Source organism: Phalacrocorax carbo, chromosome 8 (genome assembly GCF_963921805.1).
Source record: "Phalacrocorax carbo chromosome 8, bPhaCar2.1, whole genome shotgun sequence".
Classification (NCBI taxonomy): Eukaryota; Metazoa; Chordata; class Aves; order Suliformes; family Phalacrocoracidae; genus Phalacrocorax; species Phalacrocorax carbo.
Window position 1 is genome coordinate 25,415,149 of NC_087520.1, and position 21,833 is coordinate 25,436,981.

Sequence of the window (21,833 nt, forward strand, 5' to 3'; positions counted from 1 at the left end):
CTGTCTTTGGAGCAAGTGGCTCGAAGGCAACCTTCAAGCTGCTTGCTGTCTGTGGTGTGACCACCATCTATGCAAACGAAGCCTTGAGTGAGTTTTTTGCCTTCTAGTGACTTGGGATTTTATTTTTTCTTTACTGATTTTGGCTAGTGGAACAAGAGCTGCAATCTGAAAGGAAACCAGCCCCTCTGGGAATCTAGAGAGGATCTTAGGTGCATGGGGGTACCTTCTGGCACCTGGGGAAGCAGAGGGCTGGGGCTGGGGCTGGGGCTGGGTGGTGGGCATGAACAGGAGGAGGTGCTCTGTGCCTGTGCCTGCTCTCCTTCAGGATGCTGTGGTGGGATTTTCAGCTGTCTGGGATTTACTGTCACTCCGTGCCTGTGCCCTGGGACCTGGGGGACTCACTGCAATTGTACCGACTGGCCAGAAAACACCCAACACACCTGCTGTATAGTGCCACTGCCCTTGCTTGCCCCCCTGGCAGCTTTGCTCTGCCCTCCCAGTTATTTAAGGCGTGTATTTTAAACTCAGAGATGTAGAAGAGGCTGGCATGCTCCCTGGATGAAAGCCCCCTGTCAATACACTGGTTATTATTTTAAAGAGCAAAGCCTCAGCGTGGTGGGCCCTGGAGGTGGTGGTGGCTCAGGCACCAGCCTTGGCAGCACTGAGCCCTCCTCTGCCTTTGGTTAGGATTTGGGGTGATGTGTGAAAACAGATGGCAGGGTAAAGACATCCAGAAATGAATTAGCTCAGGATTTATTTTTTCCCCCGGTTGTATTTGGCCTTCTTTCTCCTTGCTTTCTAATCTCCAGACCTACATGGGGAATTCAGCTCATACTTCCAATATTCTTTTTCAAAGGATACTGAATTTTTTTTAAAATGAAAGCCCAGCCTGTTGCATTCCCCACTTTTCAGCACTGGGCATTCAAAGGGCATTGCCCAACACAGGACTGAGTTGGAGAAGAGTTTCTGCAAAGCCCGGCTGATCTGCATCTGGCTATTTTCCATCCAGCACCCCTACTGAGGGGTGCATGTGTCCTGGGCCCGTTAAAAGTGGGTGCTTGTGTGTTCTTCATGTCCCATTAAATAAATGAGATATGCAAAATTTCTAGCTAGGTATTTCTTCTCTCAAGTATGTTCCTTATGGATGTCATCTTACATATGTATATACATAGATCTATGGTGAGTTGGAGCACCATGGGTGGCTTGTGATGAAGGATCAGCCTGTGCTCCCTGGAGAGGAAGGGCTCATTTCTCTTTTTGAGCCAATAAAGATGTGTCAGAGGGCTGGAAGGAGAAAAATTGGCAGCACCTTTGTGCTTTTCAGCATATTAAGATGTCACTGTGCTTAGATTAAAAAAAAAAAAAAAAAGCAAGTGAGGCATGAATAATAAATAGAGCAACATGCAGCTGACTGCAAGGGAAAGCTAATTTCCCCAGGGCTCGCTCCATGCTGTATACATTAAAATCTGGCCTGCTTTGGCAGCTCTGTGACCTGAAGGCCAGTGCTGAGAGATGCAGCGTTTAGAGCAAAGCCTGGCCAAGGCCCTGCTCCCAAGTGTGACTGGGATTTTTTTTTTTAAAGCTTTGATTACCCCTGTCAGCCATGGCTTGATCTGCCCGTGGAAAAAGAGGTGTGACTACACCCATTGGCATTTATGCATACTGGTTGTTAAAAGAGTTGTTTGACACTATAATGGACAATTTGTCTTTGCAGTGGGCTTGGAAGCGGTGTGTGCACAGCCTGTGTACCTTGCGTTTTAGAGAGCAAAGCATGATGCTTTGCCATGTAAAGGCCATGTTGGTGCAGCAGGCTGCTCACCAGCAGGTATCAGCTCAGGCAGGAGGGAAAAGCAAATTACTGCTTTTCTACCCAGGAGCCGGGGCCTCTGGAGCAGGCTGGCTCACTCTGGGCTTTATGAAGACCATATGTTTCTGGTGACACAAGGAGCACATGGAGTGTCCGACACAATCACGAGGCTGCTCGTGGGAAGGAGATGCAGTGGAGTGCAGGAATTTTTTTTTTAATCTTTTTTTTTAATATGAGCAACTCAAACTTCTGTGGTTAACTGCATGAAGAGTTTTCTTAAATGGTATTTTCTGCCCTGCTGCGGATATTCTGTGTGATAAGTACAATGTGCAATGGTGCTAGCCTGCTGCAGACCTCCATGGGTGGGCACATGGGATGGGGTGGGTGGGCAGCATGTGGATGGTGGGGTCAAGCCAGGACTGAGCACCAGTGCCCCAAGGGATGCAGCAAAGGAGGGGGGATGGGAGATGGGTATCGCCCAAGGAGAGGTTTTTCTGCTACCGCCCTCAAATAAACATGGAAAAAATGCATGTCCCCCACTCCCTCCTGCTCCTGGAGCTTTGACCTGCCAGCAGAAGGAATTACAGCCTCTTCCAAACCCTCTGGACTCTCTTGACTTTTCCATCACTTGAGCAGCCCTACTCCAGCGGACGCATTGCTTCATGTGAGGCTGGCACAAGTCCGTACCCTTGGATTTTGTCATGTTTATTTTTAATTCCCTGCTTTTGTTGGGCAACGCTTGATCTGGTGCCATTCTCCTTCAATCAAATTTCTGCTGTAAAAACAGGTGATGGTCTGATGTGGGGTGTCCGAGGTGGTGGCAGCCTTGGGAGGGTGGCAGTATCTCAGCGTCTTGGGAGAGCTCCGTTACCCTCATTCATAGATCATAGAACAGATTGAGTTGGAAGGGACCTTTAGAGGTCATGTAGCCCAACACCCCTGCATTGAGCAGGGACATCTGTAACTAGATCAGGCTGCTCAGAGCCCTGTCCAGCCTCACCTCAAATATTTCTAGGGATGGAGCCTCAACTACCTCTCTGGACAACCCGTTCCAGCTTTTCACCACTATCATTGTAAAAAATGTCTTCCTTATATCCAGCCTAATTCTACTCTCCTTTAGTTTAAAACAATTACCCCTTGTCCTGTCATAACAGGCCTTGCAAAAGAGATTGCCCCATCCTTTCTATAGTCCCCCTTGAAGTACTGGAAGGCTGCAATAAGGTCTCCCCGCAGCCTCCTCTTCTCCAGGCTGGACAACCCCAGCTCTCTCAGCCTGTCCTCGTAGAAGAGCTGCTCCAGCCCTTGGATCATTTTTGTGGCCCCCCTCTGGACTCGCTCCAACAGATCCATGTTCCATTCATTGCGTGGATGTCAACTGCTTGCACCTTGGGGTCTTCTGGGTGTGAGCAAAACAGATTCATATATGGTGAACACCACCCCAGGGGAAAGGTTGGACTTCTTTAGGGGAAAAAGCTCAGGATTTGGCTACCACAGCCCCCCGGGTGGGATCCCCCTGTTTCCTCAAATAACATTGCAAAGCAACGAGGTCAACGGCAACTTTCTTCCTTATTGAGTAATTTCTGAGCTTCTTCCGGTAACTTTGCTCGTGCCACTGACTAATTTCTCCGTAACTCCTTCCTCCATGCCTTTGTTCTCCACCCTGGCCTTTCAACCAGAAAAACTGGATGCAACTGGCTTTGGTTTGGGTTGTTTTTTCTTTTTTAAAATCCTGAACCTACCGTGCGGACTGTGACACGGTGGGCTCGTGTTGAGAAGACAGGGGGGTGGCAGCGGGGTACCCACCACCCCTGAGGCTCCCGCAGCGGGACTCGAACACGCGGCTCCCCCTCTCCAGGCCGACACCTTCCCCTCTCCCCCACGGTCTGGGGGCGGGGCCGTTCCTCCCCTAGCCCCGCCCCGCCTCACGCGCGGGCTCGCCTGACGACAGCTGCAAAGCACTTTTTCAGCAGCCGCAAGTGAGGTGAGTCGCAGTCCCGCAGCGCGGTGGGGTGGGGGTTATAGCCCCCCCGTTCCCCTCCCGTTTCTCTTCCCCTCCCCCCCCCCGCCGGCGGGCGGGGGCCGCCCTCGGTGCCTCCGGGCCAAGCGGCTGAGGCGACGTGTCTCCTTCCTTGGGGGGCGGCGGCTGCCTTCGCTCGGTGGCCGGGCAGGGCTGGGGGGGCGGGGAGGCGGGACAGGGTCGCTGTGGTGGCGGCGGTGCCCGGTGCTTCCCCCCTGGGCCGGGCTCGGGGGGCTCCGCTGTGACCCCTGAGGGGGCTGGGTGTGGCCGGTCCTGTCTGGGGCGGCCGCCCAGCGGCGGGGACCGGGACGCAGGCTGCCAGCTGCCTCCTCCCCACCTCCTTCCCTCCTGCTTCTTCTGCCTTTCTCCTGCTCCCTTGCCTCCTGTTTCTCTCCTGCCACCCTCCCTCCTGCTTCCCTCAGAGGTCCGGCGCAGCGACCCGGTGACCCGCCGTGCCAGCCCGCGGCCTCCGCGCTACCTGAGCCAATGCTAGATCTGGAGGTGGTGCCCGAGCGGTCTCTGGGGAACGAGCAATGGGAGTTCACCTTGGGTAAGTGTGTGTGTGTGTCCCGTGTCACCCCCACCCACGGAGCCTAGCTGCCCCGGGGCCTGTGTGCGTGAGCGGGCGATTGGGGTCCACTCGTGATCCGGCTCTCATAAGGTCTCTCTAAACACTTTCAGGGAGTTGCAGGAGTGAAAGTGAGAGAAGAGTCAAAGCTCACCTTTACCAGTAAAAATACTAATGTACAAGCTCTGAGGATTCCCCTGTAGCATATAGCCTCATTTTTAGCTTTTGTACGCTGAATTGTGCTTTGTTTATCAGCTTGTATGCTTTCAGCTACTTGTTTACCTTGTTTTGTTTTATTTTGCCTTGCCATCTCAGACTGCTAACTCTTATAACTCCCAAAAGAGGAGGTGTGGATGTGCTGGCTGTCACCTGAATATATGTCAGGTGACACAAGTGTCTTCAACTGTATGCTAATAATTAGCATAAATGCTGTGCTTTTCTGTACAAACCTTTCATAAATATGTCTTGAGTTTCATAATTTCTTTGTGTCATTGCTGGGTTGCAACATTAGAGTGAAAAAAGTAAACTTTTGAGAGGTTTTCTCCGGATTAGATATCCAGTATTTCTCCCCTCACTGATTCTTACTTCTTCAGCTCTCTGAGAAGTCCTTCCTTACCAGTCATTGCTGTATTTACTGTGATGAGAAAGAACTTCCCCCAGCTGATGGAAATTTGGCTGGCGCTCAGCCTTGGGCACTTAAATGTGCACTTGAAACTTAGGTGGTACAGATTGTTCAGACGAACTGAGTTTTCATGCAGATATTGGTAGTCCTTAAAACTCAGAAAATACGGTAGCTCTTGCGTTTTCCAAGTGATTGTTTGATGTATCAGCCTTGGACTCTCTCCTTCTCTCAGTTTTCAGTCTTTGCTGACGCTCTGTCTAAAGCACTGTTAATGGTGGTAGTAGTTTGACTAATGTAAAGAGGCTCTGTGTGGCAGCCCTCTATCTGCCAGAAGTTGAGTTAAGCTTCTGCTACTCTTGTTGGCACCTATGACAGCAGGGGGACAGACTATTCCTTAAAAACACTGTTACACAGCTTTCATGAACTTGGGTTGTGCCAAAGGAGTGGTGCTGTGGTGTGGAGTTGTTTATATGAAGCCCACCAAACACAAAGGGCTGTTTTATGCTGCTGTGACTTCAGAGTCAAGTACAGCTTGATGGTTACAGGGAGTGTTAGAATGGCTTTTGGAGGCTAATTATAGGACCTTGGGTCCCACCCTTTGAAATCTCCTTGTACCGCTAAGGTGTTACTGTGAAGTCTCAGCTCTGTGTGACCTTCCATGATCCTTTAGTGCCTGTATTACCTGAAAAGAAAAGCAATCTCAAATTATATACCCTGATAGTCTTCATAAATATGGAGTATCAGCTTCCCCCCATTCTCCTTATAAAAACAAAGGGAAGAGAGAGAAAATAATTTTTATTTTCCCAAGAACCCCCAAAGAAGCTCGTTAATGCTATCTCATGGTTAAAATGATGTACTGTGTCTCTGTCGATGTGCGTGTGTGTGTACGCAGACGTGAGAGGGAGGAAACTTAGCTGTAATTCTTGGAGTAAACATAGCCACCACGTGATGCGTCTAATATATAATTAGCATGACCTGCTGGTACAGAGCAGGAGGCTGACTAGGTATTAAGATCCTTAACTTTGTCCTGTGCTAGCAATGTTGTATGAGCGTTGTCCCTGCTGGTTCAGCAGCTGGTTCAGCTGTGTTAGTGTAGTGAAGTTGGAAGCACCCGTGTAAATGGGATTCTTGCTGCCAGCAGTATTCTACTCATCGTTTGTTTAGATCTGCTCTTAGCAGAACTAATGGCAGTGTTCCTGACCTGCTGCTGACTCTGGCATCCAGTATTGTGCCCACAGTGGAGATGACTGAGGGGAAATGCCAGGAAAATTTTTTACATGAGTTTTTAGATTCTGTTTCTGGCTCCAGTGTTGACTCACTATGTGACCAGAGCATAAAAAATTTAACCAAGGCTGAGTTTGTGTTCACTTAGATACCTGTGTCACTGTACCTCTCGGGCTATGTTCTTGCTGTTTTAAAGGAGAACAATTAAATACTTATTCTGTAGTGCCTGTAGCTGCATTTGAGATGTATAATTTCTGGGGCATACTTGCATTTCTCTTGCTTTTTATACTTTTCCTACTAAGTTTCACTTCTCTCTATTTGATGTGATAATATTTATCTTCTCTTAGATTTTCTTGTATTCTTTTTTTTTTAAATCTATCTTCGCTCCTCTACCCCCCTCCCTTTCAAGACACATCCTCTTAGCCTAGACTAATGCTTCAAGCTGTGTTGTTCGCAACTAGCATGTGCGAGAGGAGTGTCTTTGTAGAAGATACTCTAAGACACTTTAAAGACATTCCCTTTAGGAGAGGGAAAAGTTTGTGATAGGAGAGTCTGAGCATTGACCTTTGCAGGTGTTGTTTGCCATGGCTCAGTTTGGTTGACTGTTTGATGTGCTGGAAACCATGTTTGCTTCCCCATTGCCCCTGACTAGTGAATAGGGGAAAAAAGAATTCTTTGTTTTCCTCTTTGACTGCAAAGGCTGATGAATGTTGAGGAAAAGGGGGTGTTGTGTATGTTTGTGAGAAGGGTGGAGAAAAATAACCCAGTTTATTTACTCTTCCTTTGGCTCCCTGCTAATGGAGGCACGGAGGATACTGGCTCCTCCACGCATGTCTTAGGTTCTGCGAGCTGTTCTTGGAGAACTTGAGTTGCTTATCGTAGCTTTGCTAAGCAGCTGCATGGCAAAATCTGCTTGATTCTTTGTTGCTGAAATCTGAACAAAATCAGTCCATGTCCATTTGCTTGCAGCTTGAGAAAGCTCTGAGTAAGAGAGTCACATGAGCCATCTGCACACTTACCAACCCAAGATTGCATCAGTTTACGTTGGGCTACAAACTGAACTTTGTGCTTGTGCACACTGTTTTTAAACCACATGCTTTTTTACTGAAACCTTACCTACTTCTGACGCTTGCTGTTGGCATGTAGATCCTGTCAGCTTGTTCGCTGGCTTTGCTTGAGCCTTTGGCACTTCTTTATTTTAAAAGAGCTCATGCTCTTACCTCTGCAAGTCTCCTAGAGATACTGACTTTGAAAATGGGTCTTATACTTTTAAATAATTTTCACTTTTTTTTGGAATCATAGCTCTTACTAGGTTAAGAAATGTGAAACTTTCACAGCAGCATCTCTGATCTTAGCTTCTTGCTGTTATTTACTTTTCTGTTCCATTTTGAAAATATTATCTAATACATAATAACTGTCTCTTTAAAACTCAGCTGCTTAGACTACAAGGCAACTGCTAGTTCCTAAGTAATAGGAAACAGTGCTGATTTATTGTGTGGCTCTGCCTTTTAATTTTATTACCGTTATTAAAATAACAACTATTGTTTTTGATATTTTTAAAAATATAATCTCCTGCTGTATAATTTCTAGCTGCAAAAAAAATTGTTTCCAGGATTACGGGCTAACGTGAAAAACAATTTCACAGATGCAGTTGTATATGGTATTTACAAACTGCACCACTGTAATTCTAATCTATAAGCCTGTTTTGCCAAAACTTGATTTCACAATTGCAGAAAAGCTGCAATGTATGGGTGTAACAAGGACGTATTTTAGTGCAACAGTGAAAAGAATAACTTCCCCTTTTTTTAGTGTTATGCTAAGATTACATTAAAGCAGTACCTGTGGTGATCTAGGCGCACACGTGTGTGTGAGAGAGAGATATTTCCATCCATATATATGGAGAGAGAGAGTTTTCTCACTTCAATACTGTCTAAAAGGTGCTTTGGAACATGACGTACAGTCTGAGTTTGAGAGGTGTAGCTAGTAACTAGAACTTTGAATGTCTGAACTGTTAACTAAATAGAAGTGTATGTTCTGTGGTAAATTTTCCCTAATCAAGGTGACTTAATGTTTAAAAAGTAGAAGTAGAGAAGAACGGGGCAAGGAATGTAAACGAAATGTCAGATAACTAATCTAAATTGACTTGCAGCGATCAGTAGGGAAATAAAACTTCACGATTATGAGCTCATAACCTGTCTTTATAAATGCCTGCTTTGAATCCCGGAAGATGATCACATTTCATTTGGAAAGGCAGCAAAGGTTTTAAGGGTGGTAAAGGATGAGGTGGTGTGGTGCTGCTATTTCTGCAGAATCAGCTGTTTCATTCCACTTCTAAAAATTTATAGCTTGAGGGAAAAATAAACAAACAAACAAGCCCTTGAAATGGTGTTAGAGGGTGAATGACTATTAAGTGTATTACTTCAATTGAACCAAATTGCTTAGTATGTTTATCTTGTCTGTAAACTGAGAAGATAAAGTTCCTTCCTTTACACAAATGTAGCCATATCAGCAGCTAATGTGGCCTGTTAAGTCTAAGGAGAATCATCGCTCCATTTTAGTGTATCTATCTTGTGCAACTACTCAGTACTTTATCAAGCTTGATAAAGGGTACGCAACAAGTTGTGGTCCAGGAGCCTACTGAATCTGTGTAGGACTGCTCTAGCCAGCTCTAGTGGTGTTTGGTGTAGGCTATTTTACCAGTTATCAGATCGCTGGCCCCAAAAAGCAGAAAACTCTGCACGGATTGTAGAAAGATCTGTGCTTTTTCTGCCTGAACTTCGCTGTTTAATTTTGTGGCTAGAGGTGCTTTTCTTTCATATATGCCTAACAAACTGGTAGATAAACAAGACTCTTCTGTTCCAAAAAAAACAGGTTTGTGCTGATACCATGAGTCAAGTAGACTTATTTGCGGATTGCATACCTTTCTGTTGTAATGTACTGTTTGCCAATGATGGCTCTGTTACCTTATCTGTAAGATGTCTGTTAAAAAACAGTTAACTGGTCTCTGAACTGAGGAAATGCAACTGTTTTGGTTTACAGGAATGCCGTTGGCTCAGGCTGTAGCAATTCTTCAGAAACACTGTCGCATTATCAAGAACGTCCAAGTTCTCTACAGCGAGCAGGTGAGTAGTGCTGGTCTGGACAGGTCATTCAGAATTAAGGCATTAGGGGGTATGCTGATACTGTGTCATGCTAATGTATGTATCGTATGAATTGTGGAGCTACTTGAAATTGAATTACACCAAATTACTGCTACCACATCAGAAGCGTAGCTTTTGTAATGGTTTCATGTCAAGTGTAGTAATCCTCGACACAGTGCAGTGATTTAACAGGTATGTTATTGTATATGTGGTGGTGCGGTAGTGTTGCTTTTCCTTTGAGAAGGGAAATGTTCTGTTATTAGCTGGATAATTTAACTCTAGTCTTCTTACATTATACTTGTCAAGCGTGGCAGTATTTTTGAAGTACTGAATCACTCGTTACTTTCTGCTTTCATGATTGATCAGTGGTGATGAACCCCCTGAAAAGGCTTCCACACTTTCTCTCTGGATCTGCAATTTTGTCTATAGAAAGTGGATGCAATAATTTAAACCAGCTGTAGATCATTCTTCATACCTAAGCATTAAGTTCCTAATATGTTTGACTTCCATCAAAAAGGGAGCTAGAAGTGAAACCCTTCTGCTAGATCAAATAAAATGTGTTATATACCCACCTTTACTTTGAAGGGAGTGGAAAGGAAGAGGAGGTGGGACAAAGGAGGATTACAACTCTCCAGATGTGTATTGTGTAAAATGCATGTTAATCAGAAGGTGATATTTATATGTTGTAGATTACAGACCTTTGCATCAGGAAAAGGGCAAAGTCCACTAGAATGTCAGTTTGTATCAAAATACTGATTGAGGCCTCATGCATTCACAGGGAACACTGAAAGGCTAAGGAACAAGCTCAACTCTGGCCTTTAATGCTGGAATCGTATTTCATGTGAAACAAAAAAGGATAATTCATTTAATTAAATGATGTAGATTTACAGGTTTTATGATGACTGAATTGTAAATTGAAAATCTAACTCCTTGTAATTAATGCATGGGAGCATCCATCTGGCAGGGAATGCATTCCTTGGTTTTGGTATGCTTTGGAGTTTTTTCAGTTTTTCTTACCACAGTGTATTCCTGAATTATTTCTAGGTTTGTTTAGATAAATGATGAGATTCCCGTTCCTCTCAGGTTTGTAGAATTATGGAAGGATTAGCGGTCCAGTGCTAGAAAGTGGGGTATGCTGCTGCTTGGCTTTTTATGCCGCTTGGAAAGCTATATTGTGCTTGACCATGTAGACTGGATTTTTATTCAATCTGTGGGGAGGGTGTTGTGTTAGAGTTTTTCCTCTGCAAACTGTAATAAATGTAAAGATCTGCATAGTCTGATAACATTTCAACTCTGTGGAAGAGTTGTGCTGATGCTATTTTATTCCTGTATATTATTCCAATTCAGTGCCTGATATTGGTGCAGTTTTTTCCACATGCCGCGAGCGGCCTGTGTTGACTGTCTGGCTGTATCCTCTCCCTCGTGCAGAACATCATGCACTTCATTAGCAGCTGAGCACAAAGAGCTGCTGCTGTTCTTAGAAGATTCAAAGCTTTAAATAAACTTTGCCATGCACAACTTTTGTCTAGCTGAATAGCCCTCATGTCTTTCCTCTGTCTTTTCTAAAAGAATGCCTTTGAGCATAGTGATCAGATGTTATTCAAAGTTGTATCTGAAGTGCTGGATTTCTGATCCTGAAGCTCCAGCCCTGAATATTTTATTTCAAAAATATAACAATTAAATGCAATTAGATCAGCCCGTGGCTCTTTTTAACTTGACATAAATGCAGTGCCCAAAAAGCTTGAATGAACCTTTTTCTGTGACTAAAGAATTTTAACTCCTTTTTGATTAGTTTAAGTGGGGTACTGAATTGCCTTAGTATGTTTTCCTAAGCCTCTTCTTCTGGATTTGTGTGGATGGGATTGGTCAGTGATAGCAGTTTCTCCTGCAGCGTTATGTAGATTAGCAGTATAACTGCACATCTGAGTTGCTCCCTTCAGGAAGGACTCTTCTGTTGCTTCCTGGCATCATCCTTCATACTTGAGGTTTTGTTTTGTGTGTTAAGTCACATGAAGTAAATTTGTGCCGTTGAAACTTTTCTTCTTTTAGAAAATATGCCAGCATAGAACAGAAGCTATTTGCTGTGCTAGTTATCAAGCTTTTCCTCAGATGTTTGGGGTCTTTTTTGTTGGCTTTTTTTTGCCTACCCACTCAAAAGTACTTGTAGTGCTCTCATTTAATTTTGGAATAAATTTATGAAAATTCTGCTTAGAAACTAGTGATATGCAGAGCATATCCCATATCAGAACAACTCTTTTGGTATATTTAAATGCAGCATGACACATGGGTTGTTCTGGTTTGTTTGTTTTTTTTTTTTTTCTATCTGTAGCCTTTCTAAATTGGATTGATAAGGGATTTAAACAAAGACCATCAGGATCAACATTAGACCTTTTTATCTCAGGTTCATGGTTATACTGCAGTGCTGCTTCAGTTCTACACTGTGTCGTAAAAGTTTGCCAGTGTTAGTGAAGTATTGATGCCATTGTGCAAGGCTCTGTAAAGATTTCATTTAAATACAGCTTATATGACAGATCACTGGTGCTCATGAAAGATGAGCTTGAACTGAACCTGTTTCAGGAAATGCTACTGGAGTGATCAAGGGGAATGGGAAATCTGCATCACAGGGGATTGAGAGCCCTGTGGGCCTGTTTTGACTAGCGATGTGAAGTTTAGGATCTGACTACTTAAATACATGGTTTGGGAACGGGTAGGAGATGCACGTGAGAGTGCACAAATGTATCCAGGCTAGAAGACAGTGCGGAGGTGAGAATAAAGAGGTGAGAAACACAGACCACCTCCCAGGAGAGCAAAGGGGCGAGTAGCAGTTTTTAAGATGGCTTATACTTAATTCATAAAAAAGACTGTACTGTGTGGCTGCCCGCATTAGAAGCCTGTATATGCCCAGATATCCCATCCCCATTCTGTCTTCTGCTAGATAACTGTTTGGTGCAGTTCTAGGGCGTGAATATTGCTGCCTGCCTGTCATTCAGCCTTTTTTTTTCCTCTGAGGAGGCAGTTGTGGAGGGTAGAGCTTTTTGAAGCAAATGTGCTTTAGATGGGACGCAACCCAATAGCCGAGTTTGGGCCAACTGTCTGTGTATCTGTGGATTGTACCAGTACAGGAGCGAGCAGCTTCTACAGTGTTGCAGCAGGCTGAGATGGCATAGAGCCTATACAGACACCAGTGAAGCCAGTGGAATGTCTCCTATTGACTCCAGCAGACTGCAAATTAAGCCTTTAGTTGTTATGATTCACAGTAACTAAGGAAACCTAAATTTGCAACATAAGAGTCTGAAGCCTTCCTTTTGAGGCCTGAAAAAGCCTGTGACACTGATTTTTTTGAAGTGGAAAGCCCTCTCACCATTTTTTCTTGTCAAGTGTATGCTTGGTTCTGATGTGAGGCTTGGTGATATGGGCTATTATTTTTGTGCACCAAGAATGTAACAGACTGTCCTTACATGATGTCTCTCATGCCTATTTTTGAATGTTAATTTTCAAGGTGGGTTTTTTTGATTCCCCCTCCCCCTCCGTTTAAAGTAATGGGCAAGTAGCATTTTTGGAGTTCTTGCAGGGTACAGATCCTTCACAGGCACTTCTATTTCTTTTCATAAGGAAACTGAAGGGGTTGAGAGGTTTGGCCAAATATGTTTGTTATGCTTATTGTTTGAACAAGTGGTTGTTTTCTGAGGCAGGTTTGTTTTTCCAAAGTAACCAATTTATACTTATACAATATGTATCTTCACAAAAAAGCCTTGAAGTTAAAAGCCTAACAGGTTTTTTTCTTTTTTGTTTTACAGTCACCTCTTAGCCATGACCTCATCCTTAACCTGACTCAGGATGGAATCAAACTGCTGTTTGATGCTTTCAATCAGAGACTTAAGGTAATAAAACACCCTTCCTGCAAACAAAACAGTGCAAACCAAAACCCTAGGATATATTGACACTTAGCAGAGCATAAGTACATGGTTCTTTCAGATGTTTAGTTTGCCACATAGCACTCTTTTGTGATAATGAACTGCATTTCTTTGTTTTGGGGGTTAAATCTTTGCTTATAGGATTAAGACACTTTATCATCGTGTTAGCCACTGTAAGAGTGCCATAGAAATATGATGGTCCAGCGTGGTCTCAATTGCCCGTCTTGTCTCAAGTTGCAGCAGGGGCTGCGAAAGGCCATTACTAAAGCTAAGCCTGGGATTTGAAATCAGATCATCGGTTAATGCAAACCAGAGTGTTGTGTTATGCCCAGGTTGTTCCTGTATATGTGCTGCCATTTTATTTTTGAAAGGTACTTACTTCCTCCTATTCTTAGTTTTCAGTTGAGTTGGGTTCACAGAGTACTTGTGGGCTGTGAGTGCATGATTTCTCCCAGAAAGCCCCATTCAGGCCTGTTGCGAGCAGCTGCTCCCTGCACTGACTTCAGTTTATTCTGGATGAGTTTTTATTCTTGTGATTGAAGCCCTCAGCCCAGCAATTATGCTTCTGTGCTTTTAGGTGACCAAGTGTTGATCTGCCTCTCTCTAGGATGCTTTGTGTAGTTAAGATGCAGAAGGAAGGACAGGCTGGTCACTAACCTCCCAGGGCATTAATGTTTGCAGAAAATCTGTTATGAAAGTGGTATGTTTCATCCATACAAAATGGGTAACCATGGAACTGTAGAGATATGACTAGATCAGTACAAAATTTTGTGAAGTTTTCTGACTGAAACATTTAAAATATATAATTTCTTAGTTATTCAGGGTGGTCCTTTTGGCAGGACCAGCTGTGCTGAACAATAGGTTCTCTCATGGTGTGCATAAATTTCTGACTGAAGTGCCCAGGTGTTGATTTGGCTAACTGGTTGAGAGCGTACTGCTCTAACTTCTGTGGTATTTCACATTTCAAGGCTGAAGTGTGGTGTTAAATGTGACATTTTAATAGAATGCTTACCCTTTAGGTAAGTCTGGGATATAGCACTCACAAGTGTATTTCCAAGCTTTGGAAGCCTTGTTCCCCTTACTCATTCATGTCTCCAATAAAACCAGCAGCAAAACGTTGCTTTTGGAGCTCTTGGAGGACTCTCCAAAATGTTAGACCCTCAAAATGCTTTATCCGAAAAATGACTGTAAGAGTGTAGGAGCGTGCTATCAGCTGGATACTGAGCTCTTCATAAAACTTAAAAAGTATATATAAAATTGTTGAATAGCCACCCAAATCAGTAGTTGTTAGAAGTACTTATTTCTTTAGTAGTAACCTGTAACACCATGGTACAATTGCATTTTTCCTTTCAAAATCATTTTGATATTAACTATAAAAATAAATATTTTGGAAGAACAATTTTCAGTTCAAATTGAGCTCATTTGGGTGACAACTGAGCACTTTTTTGCTGGCCTTCAGTTTGTAATTGCCTTATGGTAGTTTCTGTTTATTAAGTTATTCTGTAATAATGGTTTTTATTTTTGCCAAGATTTCAAACTCAATTATTTAGATTGTATGTGTGAATTCACAATTTTTAAGATAATATCTTGAAATTTCTCTTTGTCAGATCGATCTTTATCAGTGTAAGCTACACCTGCTGTACAAAATCTTTCCAAAATACATTTAATTCTTAAGGAGACTGAACTCAAACGTGACATAATACTTCAGGTGCATGGCTCGCTTACTGACTTTTTTGGAATGTCGCAATCTTGTAGTGTGTTTGAAGTGCAGTAACTAGCATATGCCGGGTCTCTTCATTACCTGTTTTTGAGGGTCTGGCTTTGTCATTTCCGCACGCAGTGTTCTAAGAACTATGTTCTTTACAATGTGTTTTAAAATTTGTTTTAAAGAAAAAAATAGAAGAAACCAAACTCTTCTGGTATGTCTTGGTTCAGTGGTCTAGTGATACCTTTGGTTTGATTGTTTTAACTATGTAGAGAAAGCTGTGGAAATATATACAATGCTATGAAAATGTATACTTGCAAAAGTGTTCAGAAAGCTTTTAGAAGAAATTCTGTGGGATCAGTTCAGAAGTGAGCAACAAGATTTGTTAAGGAAAGGTGTAGGTGTAGAATAAGTAATGCCTGTCTTTAAGATGGCGTGACTCTGTTTTCAGTGTTGCTCGGCAGCAGCAAAACTGGAAAAACCAGGATGCCTTTTTCTTTGCTTTTTGTGTTGTTTTTTTAATACACACTTGCTATTAGATTTGGTTGTGAAAAAAGAGATTGAAATACAGGCTGCTAAGATGGAAAGTCTTGACAGACACAAAGAATCTGGTGCAGAAATAAAGCCATAGCAGTATTCCTAAAAAGTTTCCTCCCTTTTTTTCAGGGAGGGGAGGAAGCCTCGTGCATAGTCTCTCTGTGTGCCTTCATAGCCAAAGCACTGCAGGAGATATTGTTGATGTGAGCTAATGTGAAGGAGTGGATCCAGGACCAGGTTCCGAAAACATTGTTATGAATTTTAGCAATCAGGTGTCTTGCACATGCTCCCTCTGAGGTGCAGAAAGAGCTCGATTTCACAGCATTGGTCTGTTATTGCTGGTTAGTGGGTGCCTGAACATTTTTGAGTCTTACTCAGTAGTAATTATCAAAACAGTGAGTGTGACAAAACATCAGGTTTTACTCACTTAAACCAACTGCCTTCTGGCTGTGTAGTAAACCCATCGCTGAATAGTCGTTGGTCTTCTCAGTTTTTGTCCCTCTGCACATAAAAGAATCACATTAACCCTTCTGTCAGTGCAGCTTCTGTAGTTCAAAAAAAAAAATCATTTTCTAGTGTTGTGGCCTCTTGCAGTGGCTATTCAATGTATGTCTCTCATAACTTTTATAAGATCTTTTGACTACCTTTAAATTTTGCCAAGTTGCGCTTGTTTCTTCATCTGCTGTTAGAAAAAAGAAAGGTTGACATGAATAGATCTGTCTGAATCATGGGAAGAGGGCTGATGGCAATTGGTACCTGTTGGCAGATTGGTACCTGTTGGCTGCCGTGTGCAGTGTGTTTCAGCAGAACTTCAGGAGAGTATCTGATGCTCTCCGGTAGCTGCTGCAAGACTAGATCTGGGCGGGGTGTGTGTGTGGTTTTCTCTATTTTCAGAGACTTTTCTGGGGGGCAAAGAAGACATGGAGAGTCACTAAAAAAATGTAAAATCACTCCTAGCCTTTCTAAAAGTAGCCTTTGTTTTTAACAAGCTGTGCAGTAAAGGAAACCTGGACGTGTCAAACTGCATTTGAAATAAAATACTGGATAACCAGGTTTTTCCAAGAATCATAATTCAAAGTATAAAGAAGAAAAATTTGTTTGCTGCTCTTTATGTTGGTTTTGCCAGAATGTTCATTTGTTACTTGCTTTGTGCTGCATTTGTTACTTATGTCCTGAAATGTGCGGGCTTCCTGAGCAAAGTGCTTCAGAGAACTATTCCAACTTTTTGAGTCAACAGTGTACCATGAAATGTTGATTTTATCTTTTTTTTAAAAAAAATATTGTGGTTTAAGTATTGCAAGTTATTTTATTTAGGGTTATTTGCCGGGAATCTCCCAAAACCAAGACTTCCTTCTCAGCTGGTGATATTTTTAGGATTTAAAGCCACATTTGGTAGCAAGCTCCCTGGGGAATTCTGCTTTATTCTTTAGCTGAAAAGTGAGTCCTTTCTAAATCTGCTGGTGATTTTGTTGAAGGGTTATACACAGCAATATGAAGCACTTTAGCTTTTCTTTACAGCAGTTATGATGTGCTCTATGTATTTTCCTGCTGACACAGGCACACACATGTAGGGTGGATGAAGCTTGTGTTTGACCATGGTTACTTGCCAAAAAATGATATGCTGAAAGCCCAGTCTAGCCTCAAGATCCAGTAGCAGTCACATAAAAATCATATGAAATCAATCTCAGATGCAGGTTTGCAGTAATGTATTCAGAGCAAAGGATCCCTAACCAATATTATCTGCAGAGAGGGGAGCTCCTTGGAATATTCGGTAATGTCTAGAATATTTAATAAATATCAGAACTAAGTATTACAGCTTGCTCTGTTTGATTGTGAGCTGCTCTTCTGATTATCATCTGTAATGCTTGGAGAGATAGCTACATGTCTTCTTTTGTAGTATTGAAATGGAATACTACTAGTTCGTTTTGCTGTGTTCATCTTTTACTTTAGAAGGAATTGGAAAGTTAGAACAGTGCAGTCAGTGCTAGGACTTGCTAGCCTGCACAGGCATTCCTCAGGGTAGCAAGAGCAAGCCAAGGAATGGCCTGCTGTTTGACATTCATTAGAGGATTCCCTAATTAGCTAACCTTTGCTCTTACTTTCCTTTGAACTTGCTTAAGGGTCATCTTTTCAGAAATCAAGAAACAGATTATTGAAAAGATTACTTTCTGCAGGTCAGTGCTGACCTACACGGGGTCCAAAGGTACTGTACTGAACCCATAGTTGTTCTTCAGCACTTTTAAGATGCACAGTTGCTGAGTCAGTTTTTGGAGTTTCATCTTGATGTAATTTATCCTAGCAGAGTTCTGTTAAGGAGGGGAGTGAACAGCACTAGCTAGGCTTGCAACTTGATGAGAATTTGCCTCTCTAATGATTCACAAATGTGTGAAGTGTGGTAATGTCCATTTCTTGTGTTTCAGGTGATTGAAGTTTATGACTTGACTAAGGTGAAGTTAAAATATTGGTAAGTGATTTAAGGTCTCCCATGATTTCTTCTTGATTAGAGTGACTGGTTTCTCTCCCTTTTTTTTTTTAATCCTGAATTAACTTTTTCAGTCATTCTTTATTAAAAAAAAACAAAAAAACAAACAAAAAAAAAACCCAACAAAAAATCAAACCCAAACAAAACTGACAAAAAATAATGTAGATAACTATCCTTTCTTGAACACAGCACTTGGTTAAATTAGCAGTTTACTCTTTCCTTCACTCTTGGAGACTTCTTCCAATTTAGATGTGGTATTGCCATTACTAAACGTGTGTAACATCTATTCAATATTCTTAAGGCAGATTGATTTTTGTTTTCTTTTTCAGTGGTGTCCATTTTAACTCTCAGGCAATTGCTCCAACCATAGAACAAATTGATCAGTCGTTTGGAGCAACACATCCAGGAGGTAAGCTGAGGTATTTCTGAGAATCATAAGCGCAGCTAGATTGACAGACTTCTTTCTAGGAAGTCTTTCCTGTATGTCTGCCTACAGAAATGTGTAGACACTTCTGTTGTCAAATGATCTGAAGTTGTGTTCCAGAATGGTTGTATTCTTATAGCTGGGATATCATGTGCAATGTACTCACTGTAAGTTCAACTGTGACTTTCTTTATGTGAAATAGTGAGGCAGAGAGTCATTGGCACAGAGTGGTATGTTCAGATACCATTAATGATCTGTTTTGAACTTCCAGTACCATAAAACTGTAAGCTTTGTTAATGCTGCTGTTCTTACATGTTTTTATGCATGGTAAGCTCTTGAGTGTCCTTTAGGGATTCAATATACCGTGAACGTACAGACATTTGAGCTGACCTCTGTGCAGAGTCAGCCAGGACTGTTTGCTCAGGCTCCATCCTATAAGAATGTGGTTATACCCTTGTAAGGACAGGATCAAGTCTGAGCCTGTGTATAACTGGTTCACACCTCCCTGCACCTCCTTCCTGTTCCTGGGAGGCCTGGGGAGGTGTGAAGCCAGCCTGTGTGCAGCATGCCCAGAACCAGGACAAGTTTAATTAACCTGCCTGAACCCACTCTGCCTCTCGCACAGCTACTTGGCTGTTCACCACCTCTGTAGCAGGAAGAAGGATATCTTTAAGCTCCTTGTTTACATGTGAAAATGGAGAGTGTATTTCAGGGGTTTGTTAGGTGATGAAAATAAGCTAGTTGTGAAACTTTGAAGAGCGTGCTTGTAATTAAACTGCTCAGGAACCTTCAAGAAATGGAGCCACAACCTGGCATAGCAAGAAAGATTAACTCAATATAGGCAAGATACCCTTGTTAGAGCATTGTTTTCTCATTTTCAGTGTAACCCAGTCCATTTGCAGTAGTCAGGCTGGTCCCAAATAGGCTAGTATTCTTGGTGATTGATGGCAGTTTCATTCTTTGTCCCTGTTCTCTGCAGACAATCTCTTGCACGTTACAGAACTGGATTTATTAACTGTGGAGGGTCATGTGGCTAATGCAATATCATTGCATAAAAGCCTGCTGTAGTAGATGAAGCTCAGATTGAGATAAATGAAGCTTGGATGATTTCTAGCCATAATACTCCAAGGACCAGAGTCAGCCTTTTTAAACTTCACTTTGGTCATGATCTTAACATTTCCTCTTAGGCAGAAACTCTGAGAACTATAGTTAGCTATTATGGAAATAGTATGCACAAGACACTTTAATTTTAGCTTGTTCTGTGACAATGGTTTATTTGCAAATACTTAGAGCAGAAGTGCTTGCAAAATTGTGATATTATGAACCATGAAAATAAATACCCAGCTGTAAGCATTGTTTATGATACCCATGGCATGTTTTATTACTGCATAAAACTATGCAAACACTTAAAAACATAGCTTGGCACAGCATGTCCTCATGCTGAATTTGCCAGATCCTGTGCACCTATCGTATACAATTAAGAAAACTTACGCACTTGCTTCATCTGAAGATAGTTTTTCATAACATCTTTTCATCCAATAACACATAGATATGAAAGTGTATTTATTGAAATGTTGGCCTCTATTACCATTTCACTAGTGCATTTGCTTATTCGGTTTCCTCACTGGAAATTCAGTATCTTCCATTAATAGCCTACTTAGCAGAAGTAAATGCTCTATATTCAGCTGGCTGTCATAAACAGTTTGAACTGTACCATGTAATGCAAGTCTTTGATAACTCTTTTTTTCCTTTGTTTTCTGAAACAGAAAAGGCAAAAAAACCAGAATAGATTTCAGCATGTGGGAGGGCTGACGATGGTGTTTTCATGTCCCACAAAAATTTGAGCTGAGGTGGGGAGAGAAAGGTGGGAAGAGAAGCCAAAGTACCAAATGTCAGTTTTCAAATGAAAGTATGACATAACCATCCCTCTTCTTTTCTGTACCAATGCTCCTCCAGAACCCCAATGCAAGCCCTTAAAGTTTAAAAGTATTTTGTTGTTAATCTCTGTGTTAACCTCCACTAGAATTTAAAACAAAATGTTGTCTTTCACTTAAAACCAAGGTGGTTGCAGCAGAACTTTCACTGTACCCTGTTGCAGGATAGTTTCAAAACATGTTTCAAACAGTTAGCAACGGTTTTGTGTTGAAACTGACCTTCAGTGACCAGTTTTGGTTTTGCCAAATCAGTGGTTTTAAAAGAGAGTCATGAGAAATTTCAACCAGCTTCATTACTTTTTTGAAATATTGTAGTGTCTTTTGTCACGGGGCTGATTGAAATATGACCACTTTGGAGGTCAATAGCTTTATCCAAGCCAAGATTTTATTCCACATTTCCATGATTCTCTGACCTGACCTCCTGCTGGGAAGTGCTTGCTCTTGTCAGTGATTCTGTTAAAATCACATCCTGTTCTGTGTCCTTCTGGACGTGGCTGTTTGCTGAAGTGCCATTCAGCACGGGTAAGGGCTGTGGGATTGAACTGAAGTCATAAGGTAGAAGAAAAAAACCATCCTTCCCTCCTGCCACACTGGCCTTGCAAGGATGGGGGGATCCTGTCTTCTAGCTCTGTAACTCTCAGAGACTTCAGAGATTACCCAAGCTCCCCTAGGGTGCCAAAGAGTCTTGTGCTTGATACCAGGAAGACATGGCTTTTGGATCTGCTTCTGCTTTTATGAGGACTGTGTCCGTTCTGCAGCCTTGCTGGTGTCAGTGGCTTTGTCCTGTCCTGCTCTACAGAAACATTTCCCAGCAGCTCACACTCTGCTGCTTTCCTGGAAGGCAAACTCTCTGCCTTTCCCTCACCCAAAGTGTAGCAGCAAAGAAGCAGTCTTTTTGCTTCGATCAGCAATTTTTAACAGAATTATTCTGCAGGGTACCCGTGTAGTAAATAAATTTTTAAAAATAATAACAACAGGCTTACCTTTTTAAGTCACCTGGTTGTGACATATGGTCTCGAGGGAGATGAGACACCTTCTTCAGGATAAAAACATTCCTTGCCCTTTAAGCCTAAGCATCAACAAACATTGCAGGGATGGGAACTGATGGGATTTGTATAACCAGATATCACACTTGGCATGACTAGGGGAAAAACACTTCTCCAGCTGGCTGTGGTCTTTGGAAAAGATGCATCGTAATTTATCACATGAGAGAGATTTGTGTAATTTTCCTGTAGATCAAAACATTTCCCTCTCCCCACACATTTTCCTTCGAGTGACAAGCAGGGAAAATGCTCTTAACCAGCACATTCTGCAGAAAAGGCAAATGATGACTTTTGAAAGCTTAATGCTTATTGCTCAACTATTATTTTTCTATCCTGGGTGGTCTGGCATTGTCCAGATATCTTGTGACATGTCTCAAGTTGAACATTTGAAAGATGCTTTGTGTATGTTTGAAATA

General features: G+C 42.3%; 1 protein-coding gene across 8 annotated transcripts in view; it reads left to right on the forward strand.

The window, feature by feature from the left end:
* Positions 1 to 3,704: 3,704 nt before the first annotated feature.
* PHAF1 (phagosome assembly factor 1) overlaps positions 3,705 to 21,833 on the forward strand; it is a 40,971-nt gene continuing 22,842 nt past the window's right edge. For 3 of the 8 annotated variants that reach the window (XM_064459292.1, XM_064459289.1, XM_064459291.1), the window contains exons 1-5: positions 3,987 to 4,374; positions 9,278 to 9,360; positions 13,176 to 13,259; positions 17,955 to 17,998; positions 18,346 to 18,425. In XM_064459292.1, coding sequence (XP_064315362.1) covers positions 4,311 to 4,374; positions 9,278 to 9,360; positions 13,176 to 13,259; positions 17,955 to 17,998; positions 18,346 to 18,425 — 355 coding nt within the window. In that variant the 5' untranslated portion in view covers positions 3,987 to 4,310. The other 5 variants (XR_010374233.1, XR_010374234.1, XM_064459286.1 and 2 more) reach the window with 3 other exon arrangements.